General features: G+C 43.3%; 1 protein-coding gene across 3 annotated transcripts in view; it reads left to right on the forward strand.

Annotated features, from left to right (window-relative positions):
• The window catches only part of LOC133218499 (PH and SEC7 domain-containing protein 3-like), a 96,969-nt gene extending 87,025 nt beyond the window's left edge, over window positions 1-9,944 (forward strand). For all 3 annotated transcript variants that reach the window (XM_061364963.1, XM_061364964.1, XM_061364965.1), the window contains 3 exons: window positions 5,329-5,486; window positions 6,364-6,508; window positions 9,750-9,944. In XM_061364963.1, the coding sequence (XP_061220947.1) occupies window positions 5,329-5,486; window positions 6,364-6,508; window positions 9,750-9,929 (483 nt within the window). In that variant the 3' untranslated portion in view covers window positions 9,930-9,944. The remainder of the gene's footprint in view (window positions 1-5,328; window positions 5,487-6,363; window positions 6,509-9,749) is intronic.
• The last annotated feature ends 904 nt before the right edge of the window (window positions 9,945-10,848 follow it).

Consider the following 10,848-nt stretch of genomic DNA (forward strand, 5'->3'; position numbering starts at 1 on the left):
CTCCCCAGCAGAATGCAAGGGTAAAAGGGCAAGATGAGATACTGGTTTCTAATAAACTTTGCTCCATGACAGCAAGAAGTCTAAAAAAAAAAAAGTCAGCTGAAACCCTTCAAGTCTTTTGGCACAAGTTTAAATATATTATAGTGCAGTTTTAACTGTGCTCTTGGTACATGAAGTGCAACATATGGGTGATAACTGTCAAAATAAATAAATGATAGCAGCAAAGTAGATTGTTAAGATTTTTTGGCCCCCAGCATAGGTGAAATATTAATGAAGTAGGTGATGTTTGTCCAGGCTGCCCTGTATTGTAGAAGTGTGCTCCTTTGAAAGCCTTTTTATTTTTCCACTGTGGTTTACAACTGTCAGGAGCACAAGTTCAAGTGCATACTGCTGTTTCCTCCTCCCCTGCTGTGGCTTTCTGAAGTTGTTGGTTTCACTGGAGCCACCCTGAATAGTCCCTTAGAAAAAAGAGAGTACTTTGATTCTAATTTTTACAGCATGAGGTTTGCAAGGTAGATGCTCTTAGTGCAGTACCTTTTTGAGAGAGCTGAAGTCTTGAAATAGACAAAACAATCTGCAGTCAGGATGGAAGATTTGGGCTGACGGTTGGATATGACATACTCAAAGCCAGTGCAAGAGACCAGAACCAAGCTGAGCCTTCCTTCTGGTCCTTTTGCTAGCAGCAGGTTCAGATTTTGCTAAAGTGGCCTTCATGGCAGGTTTGAGTAATCTGCTTTGATTTCTGAAATAAATAATTTTTAGTCGCCTGAGAAGACTGCATGGCTCCCTAAGAAGTGAAAATTTTCCTTGTCCATAACACATTAATTAATTTCTTACTTGATCTTTGAGGGGAGATAGGTTTGCTAAGGGAAAAAATGGAGATGCTATTTCAGAGTCTTAGTAATTCTAAGTACTTATATTAAGTACTCATATAGATAATTAAGTACATAATTAAGTACTCATTTTTATGAGTATTACTGGTATATTAGTTTAAAATGCTGTTTAACAAGATGTAGAGATGCTGATGTAGCATGCAAATTCTCTACAGAATGGTGCTCTTCCCACTCTCACCAGTAAGAGACTAATTTCACATCTGAGTGCATTTTTGCAGAATGAAATGCATTGCTGGAGTTCTTACGTATTTGTTATTTGTGTGTCTTGCACTTGTCACGGTATTTGAATTCAGTGATTACAGAGTAGTTACTTTGCAAAGCTGCACTCTCCCACTTGGTCCTGAAGACACTTGCACTGAAATTATCTGTAGCACAGTGACAAGCAAGGCTTTTACTTTAGTGCCTTGTACTTTAACACAAGGTTGACAAAAGGGCCTGACGGGAAGTGTCTTATTCACAGGATGATGGGGCAGCTCTGAGCCTCCCCAGGGCTTTGCTTCAGCCCTAAAATAAAGTTTACTCAGTTAGGGACATATCACAGAAGTTGAGGGTGCCAGGGTTTTAAAATACACAGCTAGGCCAAGTAAAAGTTGACGAGCTGTTATTTCATTTTACGATACCAGGACACTGAAATTATCCTAATTTCAGAAAATTCAGGAGTGTTTTAGAACAGCTTGATTTGTTGGTAGAAATGCATAGCTTTGGCAGTAGTCATGGTCAAAAGATGTTTTTGCCTTTGCCTTCTCTCCTGATTATGGAATGCTATAGGACAGGATGCATTAACATCAGCAAACACTAATTTTCCCTTTTTCTCTCATTATCTGTATATTATCTGTTAATCTGTGGAAGTAATATCTGTGGTGATGGGTCCATTGCACTGAGTGCTGTTCAAGTGAGGGTGATTTAAATCTCACTGTTGTAGGTGCTATATAAACACAAACACATATACCAACCTCTGCAGTGTTGCTTTCTGTGTTTATCTGTAACTCAGCTGTTCCCTCAAGACACTACTGTAATATAAATATTGTTTGTAGCAGCTGTGATTCCCCCAGTGGGCAGTGTGATCCCATTTCTGCTGTCATTCTGTTTGCATACTAGTCCAGTTCTCCTTGTTCTGTGGTCAAAGTCCATGTATGAGAGTGGTTTGTAAAGGGTGGTCACTTGAGATTTACCGAGGAGTTTATCTGGGCCATTTTGTCTCCATGCCCACGTGTATTTTCTTTTTTATCATTGGAACTGTTCCAGTGCCAATTCATGTGCTGCATATTGTTTTATTTTTAAGTAAGTGATTTAAGAGAGTTGGTTTTTGAATTAGTGAGCACAAATGCCACTGGAGGCACTCAGTGGAAGCATTCACAATTAGCCAACTAAATGTGCCTGCACGGTAGTACATAAAATGAGAGGTCTGACATGTTTGGGATGTTGGCCTTGTCCCTAGGCATCCTCAGGCCAAGGTTACTTTCCTGCCCTCTGTTCATAGCAAGAGGAAATTGTGAAGTAGGAGCTTGACAGAATGTCTGTTCACTTGACTGACATGGGATGTGGTGCGCATACAAAAGAGAGGCTTATAAAGAGAAGACAAGGCTGGCCTCGCTTCCTTGCTAGACATTGCTTCTGGGCAAGCAGTGCAGGACATGGACCTTCATGTTTTGTTCAGGCTCTTCTGTGAGGTTTGCAATATCTTTGCTCTTTGATGTTGCACTTAACAATCTTGTGGGCTTTCAGGTGGTTTTATATAACTTTTCTCAAATGTGTTTCCTCTATTGAAATATTAAAGAAAGACCAGAATGATGTAAAGTGTTCAGTGACGAGACATTCTGGAAGAGAATTCTGCAGCTGTCACATGCAACTGAGGGAGATATCCACCCACAGCATACTGACTGATAAAAAGCCAAATACCATTCTCTGGTCTATCAAAAATGAATTTAGAAACATGCTGACTTCAGGTCAGCAGGATGTGGTAAAGTCATTCTCCAGGAGTCTGAGAGAGATGAATTCAGCGTGTCATTGCATTGTGTGCAGCACTTGCATCAGCCTTCAGTTGATAGAAAGGTCACAGTTCTTTTTTGGCTTATCATTTATTTCTTGCCACTGGCTTGGTCTAACTTTAGTGAGCTGCCTTCCGTTTCAGCTCAGCCTCCACACTGACACTGGCACATCAGAACATGTGCTGTCCTTGATGGCATAGGAGATATGGGTGTTCCTGCGCCCCTAAGCATTCCCTGCCAGCTGGAAAGAGTTGGAGCCCTTAGAGGTGGAATTTTAACAGCACATTCGTGTCCTTCTAGTCTTCTCTGAGGCTGGCCAGCTTCGCAGAGACATTTCCGGTATGCTGATCAGTGCCTTTGGAGAAGCTGGCAGAGCCCCATCTGTCAAGGTAGATTGCAGCCAGCTGACCGGGTGGGATTAGCAAGGATTAGTGCGAATGCTATCGTGTGGGTAAGGAGGAGTCCTCAGACAGGACTGCTTCTGGGACTGCCCAAATGTGAAGTTCTTCTGGAACAGGATTGGACACCAGAGTGGGCTGTGGACGTCGGATGCGTCTCACAGAGGAAGCTGGGAGACAACAGGCAAGGTGATAATTGACACTGTCTCTGGGTGGTAACTTGAGGAAAGCCAGGATATTTCTCATGTTTCTGAGGTCTGTGTAAGCTTATTTCCTGGCCCTGAAGTTTTTCCAGTCCCCCTGTACAGTAGAGTGAGTCATTTCTCCCTCAAACTATCAAATAAATTGGCTTTTGAACTCATGAAGGAAGGGCATGACCTGTGGGCTTGCTTTCTTCGTCTTCAAAATGGGGCTCAGCCAGACGTTAGACAGCCTTCTCCAGTTCTTGTCCTTCAGGTAGATCTTCCTTGAATCTTCCTTGAAGGAAGTTTAGAGAGTGCCCTAAGCATGAGTTCAGTACGATGTGGAGATCCCTCCAAAGGTTGCTGGGACTCAAGCTATGAGTGAGGAAGGACATTTATCTTTGCTCACTTGAAAACCCCCTTTGCCACACATGTTAAAGTTGAGGGCTACTCTTTGCTCATCTGTGCAGCAGTGCTCTGCCTTTCTGCTAGGCCTGTGATGAGTTGTGTCCTTGTCTGGCCCCAGGTGGAAGTGATGCTGCAACAGTATTGCTGGTTAGCTGCATTTCCTCAGGTGAAGTGTCTGAGCAGCAGCAAGTCCTGAGCCTGCAATAGCTGGGCCTCTGTGAGGAAGGATGAGATGAGCAGGATGCTCTGTCCTCCTTTGTAGGAGATGGTCACTCCGTTCATTGAAAGCTCTGACCATACTTGGTCTGTCTGGGAGCAGATGCCCTCAGTAGAGGTGTAGCTGCCCCTAGGTGCAGCCCTGGACTGCGTGCTGTCACGTAAGCCCTGTAAACCAGTTCATGCGTGTTAACCAGTTCCTCTTCAGCGTGAGTGCCTCCCTGGGTACTTAAGCTAGTGCTGTTCATGCACATGCTTTATGACCTGCACTCTGTTGCCTGCTAAACCCTATCTTGTAACTTGTGTTCAAGTAGAGGGATCAGTAGTTAACCATACGCCTGCAGGGAACTATTCCTCTGTTTTGCAGCTGTCACACCCCCTCACTTGGTGGGTGTTTCAGATGAGACTGATTTTTTGATGTGGTAAGGGTAAGAAATAGAGTCAGTTGCAGATTGCTTTGGCCTGTCCTTCGGAAGCTAGGTGCATGCAGCATTGCTGGCAAGTGACTTTTCTTCAGAAAAGGTCCTGGCTTTCCCAAGCCATTTATAGTCAGGTAGGCTTTAAACTGGACTTGTGGCTACACCATGTTTGTACCCTCATCCAGGTTCTGTGACTCAAGACTGCTCCCAGGCTAATGCTTGCAACATAGAGAAGTTTGACCCCCTGCTTTTGTCATCTGGTGTTAGGAGTGGTGCTGTTGTGTCAGAAACCTGGACTGTGCTGTGCTTGCCATTTGCAGACCAGGAGTGGAGAGATTCAAAAGAGTTTGGTGTGTTTGCTTTGTGGAGATTGATGATGAGGATTCTCCTCTGTGTGAGGGGCTGCCAGGAGGACATACAGAGGTAGTTGTTTGGGAAATATAAAAAAATTGAGCAGTGGAAACAGAGAACCCAAGCAATTGAGCAATGGAGGTGGGGAACAGGCCATGAAGGATTGCTTAAATGAAGACTGATAGTCCACAGCTATTGTGATAGTCAAATACTCCCTGGTTTACTCCTTTTCCTGTCAAGCAGATAGTGGAACTACTTTTCTCACTTGCAAAGAGATCAAAAAAACAGAAGGAAAGAGAAAGGAGAAGGTGTTAAAGGTAGTGGAAACCACTCTCAAGTGCTCTAGTCAGACTTCATTCATTTAATGTACTTTAATACTAATGACTATGGAACAAGTTTTTTTCCTAGGTTGAGGAAAAAGGGATATTACATGAAGAAATAAGATGCCATTTTCCCCCTGTTAACTCCTGCAGGATGAATATAAGCCAGAAAAGGCTTTGTCGGAGGAAGATCTGAAGAATGCAGTTAGTGTGCATCATGCACTGGCATCCAAGGCAACAGACTATGAGAAGAAACCCAATGTCCTAAAGCTTAAAACAGCAGATTGGAGGGTCCTGCTTTTCCAAGCCCAGTAAGTGCTCACTTCTGTTTTGTGCCAGTCACTGGGGAAAGAAAGCAGTGCTGAAGGAGGGATAAATTCATTCCCGAACAGGTTAAAGCAGAGGTTTAAGAGGTTGAATGTTTATTTGATCAGAAATAAGATTAAGTAGTGATTTGATTACAGTGCAAAAGTAGTTCATGAGAAAGAAGCATCAAGTTTTAAGAGGCTTTTTAATCTAGCTGAGAAAGGCATAACAAGATGCAGCAGCTGGAAGCTGAAGCTGCAGGAAATTCAATTTGGAAACAAGGCACAAACTTACAACAGTCAGGGTGATTAATCATTGAAAAAAATGTCCAGAGGCAGTCTTGGATTGTCTGTCTCCTGATTTCATCAGGTCCTAGGCGGATGTATTTCTAGAATATATGCTTTGGTCAGAAACAAAGTTACCACTTAATACAAGAATAATTTGATGAGGATCTTCAGGCTGTGATATCCAGACAGAACAGGTGACCTGTCTTTTGCTTCTGACATTAAAAACCTGTGCATCAGTCTTCAGCATGAGCCCTTTTCTACTGAGATTCATGTGAAACCTCTTTAGAAATCTGTGGTGTCCAGCACAACTAAGACCTTAGAACATACCTCTGAATCAGGACACTGGTTGTTTCTGTCGCCTGTGTCATTTGGATTGGATTAGGAAAAAATGTGTGCTAGGCTGAGTTATGGACCTAATCACCAGCCAGTCTATGAGATACTTGACACTAACTGCTTGCAAAGATAAATCAGAAGACTGAGCAGACTGTAAGACTTGTCCAGTTCTGGTTATTTTTGCTTTTAAAATGCCATTGAAGGGGTGGGAAAGGTAGAGGAGGCTGAGTCAACACATGCTTAAAATGTGTTTCTTCCCTAGGAGCCAAGAAGAAATGCAGACCTGGATCAATAAGATCAACTGTGTGGCTGCTGTCTTCTCTGCACCACCATTCCCAGCAGCAATTGGCTCTCAGAAGAAGTTCAGTCGTCCACTCCTGCCAGCCACCACAACAAAGCTATCTCAGGTGAGCTGTCTTTATGTAGAGGGTAGGTGACAGTGATTTCTCTGGCTGGCAGGAGACTGGATGGTTGTCCTCGGCATTATTTTGAGGCTGTTGCCACTAGCTTTCCTCGGGGAGGGAGGCTTGCACAGTAAATCTCTGCTTGTTTCCTGATGCAAGGTTTGAAGTGGGGAGAGAGAAGGAGCAGACACGAATATAATTGTTTTATAGTTTTGAATAAAAGGAACAATCACCAGTGTTCCTAGTACCAGATACAGAATTTTCATTCCATGGTTATGGCTCTGCAGAGGACATTTCAAATACTGTCTGACTGGGGGGTTTTTCTGAATATGCTTGTTTATTGCTACTCATTTCAGGAAAAATGGTCTTTGGCTTATTGAGGTGACAAAAGGTGAAAGCTGATGCATCAGGCAAGCATCAATTATATTTCTCCCACAATACTTTTCCAACTCTTACCAGCTCAGGGATTTCTTGTTTGATGTATATTTATAATCTGCATCTTATGTGGGCATCTTTGGTCTCCCCTTGTGATCACATAAGCTTTTAGCTTCTGCAGCATCCTGTAGCAGGGAGTTTCACAGCTCTACTACTTCTTGCACGAAAAACCACCTACTTCTGCTTGTTTCAGACAAGCTGTGTCTGATGCTTGTGCCCATAGCTCTGTGTACTCTAGGAGCCGTGATGCATGCCTGCAATTCTTCCTGCACTGGCAGGAACATGGTATTGATTGTGTTGATCAGGGTGACAGTGGCAGAGGTGACAAGTCCTTGGTGATCTAGGACAGAGATCCCAGTCCTAGGTGTAGACTTTATGAGTAACCTCCTTTAGTTTTAGAAGTCATCTGCCCATACTGGATTGCATCTTAAATCCTCTTTTTTTTTTTTTTTTTTTTTTTTCCATCTTCATAGCTTAGCAACACTCCTTGGAAACCATTATCTCATAATCTGCATTTCTTTAAGAGGGTGGGGGTTTTTATGTCACCCCTGCTTTTTCCCTCTCTGTAGCAGTAGCCTTTCCTCTAACAGTGTGGTGACCGACTTTCCATCTTCTATTCTGGGTTAAAGTTTGAAACATGTCTCATGCAGTATAATACTAACTTGTCTCATCCTTGTGGTTTTACCTTTTGGTCACGCATACCTTTTTAAAAATACTGTATGGTGCTTCAGTAATTTACCCCCAGTCACCAAAAAAAGTTTTTTTACTCACTGTTGTTCTGTGTGATTGTTCCGTTTAGCAGATTGTTTCCTAGTCTCATTGTTTCCATTTAATCTGGAGAGGAAAGAAATAGAGCACAGCCCTGTGGTTTGTGTCTTGAAGAAGGGGAGACACGAAAAGTGAAATAAGATAAGCTGTTTTAGGTAAAGGCAGAAGAATGTGAAGTGTTCAAAGCAGATAAATTCAAAGGCAAGCAGAAACATGTTTGCTTTTATCTGTCAGTGTGGAAAAGCTACCAGCAGGCTGCTTCTCATTTGGCAGACAAAAAAATATGAATTGTCAAATCCCTGTGGGTGCTGTTTAGGATTTTGTGGGCCAAATCATGATGGACAGAACTTCTTCAAAGGGCCTGTTCCTGGTCAGGCAGAAGTCTGTATACAGTGAGAACCTAACGTGGGTGTGGGAGAGAGGTTGAACGTGACAGGTTCTGCGAGATCATTGTACCAGGTTTGCTTTCAAAAGCAAATCAGTGTCTGATCTTGGTTAGTCCAGCTGAAGAGGGATGTGACAAAGCTATATATAAAGGAGCAACCAGTCTAGAAAAGATCTACTAGGATTTGGGGCTTTTTTCTATCTTTTTCTCTGAGAATGTGCATGTATGCGCAAAAGCTACAAAGGCTGGCTGCCCTGGAAATTACAAGTGCCAAGTTAATAGCTGCTCAAAGACCTCCCATCATCAGGTTATAGAACTCACTGCAACAGGATGTCACTGGGACGTAAGATTCAGCACAATATAAAGAGTGATTGGGCCCTAATAGAGAGAGCAAGCATATCCAGGGTAGTTACTAACAGCAACAAGAATTTTTGGCAGCCAATAGCGAGTGGTTTGAACCCTACCATGTATAGGCGGAGGCAAATTATCCCACGTTTTTTTACTTTGGGTCTCTTGCAAAAGAGTTGAAACCCAAGATTAGCTGGGGCTCAACTATTATCCTCTGTAGAAGTTTTCCGTCTTTCTGCTCTTTTCCACAGCTCCAGCTCAGCCAAGAGGCTCCATCCCTGCTGTGACTCACAGTGTGGTGGAGACATGTCCAAGCTAGGCTTGAAACTGCAAGCTGTGCAGTCACACCATGGGGGGACAAATACTGGCAGCTATCCCCTCTTCTAAGGCTAGGTGCATACACAGGACCTGAGCTGGGTACTACCTGCTGTTATGGCTCTGGCTAGGTCACTGAGATCTGCATAATCATGTCTCTATTTTGGACTTACCTAATTCAAGCATATATTCAGATCCAAGCCTATAAATGGCCAGAAGGCCATGCTGCAGGAGCTGGAAACCTTCTGAGCAGAGGGAAGGTTAGCTGACAGATGGACTGGAGGAAGTGAGTGGGCCTGGGATTATGATAAAGGAAATTGCCTCGAAAGGGGGAGTAGTAGCTCTTCACTTTCTGCAGCTGCACAGTGGGATAAAGGCTGGTAGCAGCTTAGTAAAACAAAATACTTTTTTGGGGATTGGACAGCCTTTCCTCTTCTGGATGCACTGTATTGTTCTGAAGAAATGGGAGCTGCAGACCAGAGAGCATTTGGTTGTGCAGAAATGGAAGGAACTCTGACTTCATGTCCTTTCTGTCCTGGAATGAGCTACTTTTACATTGCAAAGACCTGAGGCAGGATGTTTGCCTGTCTCATTTTGTCCTTGGTCTGTCTGCATACACAACAGCCTTAATTAATTTGCCAAAAAATGTATTAGGGCAGGAGTGTCATGTTGTCAGTAGTGCTCTGCAGCAAGCTGCTTCTGTTGCTCTCAGCAAGGTGAGGGATGACAGGTTTGCTATCCTTCCCGGTGGCATCTGCTAGCTGCCGAGTTTTTCTGCAAACTTGGCCACTTTGCTTGGGTGCCTTTGAGAGAGATGCTGGGTCCAGAGCTCTGAGGTAACAGACCTTATCAATCTGATTATGATTAGTTAAAGGAGAGAAAGAAAAAGAAACTAATTGGTACTATTGTACAGGTATCTCTTTATTTTCCTATGCTTATCAAATACGCTTAAGTGTATCAAATGTCTCTTAAGTGCCTAATGTGTTTTTGAAGGATGACCAGCTGAAGTCCCATGAAACTAAGCTGAAACAGATCTCCAATGAGCTTGCCGAGCACCGCTCCTATCCTCCTGACAAAAAACTCAAAGGCAAGGAAGTAGAGGATTACAAACTGAAGGACCACTATCTGGAGTTTGAGGTATGTATGGGAAACTTGATCACTTTTACTGTTTAGGTTTACTTTTTGGATGAGGGAGCTGGTCCTATATTTTGGATACAGTTTCAACTTAGGTTTCAACTTAGGTTGTGCATTTTTCACCTTACTTCACCAAGGAATATGCTCTTATCAGGCAGATATGTTCCAACAATCCCAGCAGCTGGGATGCTACATCTCTTTCTGATGAGAACTCCCTGGGACCTTAGCCATGAATTTAGTTCCTTAATCTGCAAAATAGGTGATATACCAGATGTATCTCTTTGAAGAGATGATAAGGTCTTCAGGCAGGAGCTGTCTCACACTGCAGGACTATGCGTTGCATACTGTCTTGGCACCTCAATCTTCACAGAATGACTGCATTCTTCAGAAATTCAGATCATGATGATTGTCTTCCATTGGTATGTTCTGAAAGAAATGCTCTTCTAAAATTACTGTCATAGGCATGCCACATCAGAGCCATTTGTGCTGTGTACCAGTGAGTGAGCTGGATGTCAGGATGAGCAGGAAAAGGGTAGAATTAAAGATCACAGGACTGAGTGATGCAACTTAGGCAGCTGCATTAGGAGGTTGTTGTGAGTACTTGACAGCAGCTTTTGTCCATCATAGTGTCTGCCACACCCTAGGTCTGTGTGGGAGGGGCTCAGCAACCAGCGGGTGTCTGGTATTTTTCATTCCAGCATCTTTGAGTTTTCCCTCCCAGGAACTGCAGATCAGTGTTGCCTTGTGACTGAAAGGATCCTACTTTAGATAAAGGCAGTGCCTGGCAAGGAGAATCCATAACTGGGAGAAGAGGCAGATAAGACAAAAGTCAGAGAGACCATTAGAGGCAACAAAAGCCTCTGGAACTGAAGTAAGCCTCCTGCCATGTGTTATATAAGCTGGAGAAAGAAAGACAAGGAGGAAGGTCCAGGGAAGTAACAGGCTTGTTGCTGCCCCT

This window comes from Neopsephotus bourkii, unplaced genomic scaffold, assembly GCF_033783945.1.
Source record: "Neopsephotus bourkii isolate Nb327-2 ecotype Australia unplaced genomic scaffold, CSIRO-AGI_Nbou_v1 NB_1258, whole genome shotgun sequence".
Classification (NCBI taxonomy): domain Eukaryota; kingdom Metazoa; phylum Chordata; class Aves; order Psittaciformes; family Psittacidae; genus Neopsephotus; species Neopsephotus bourkii.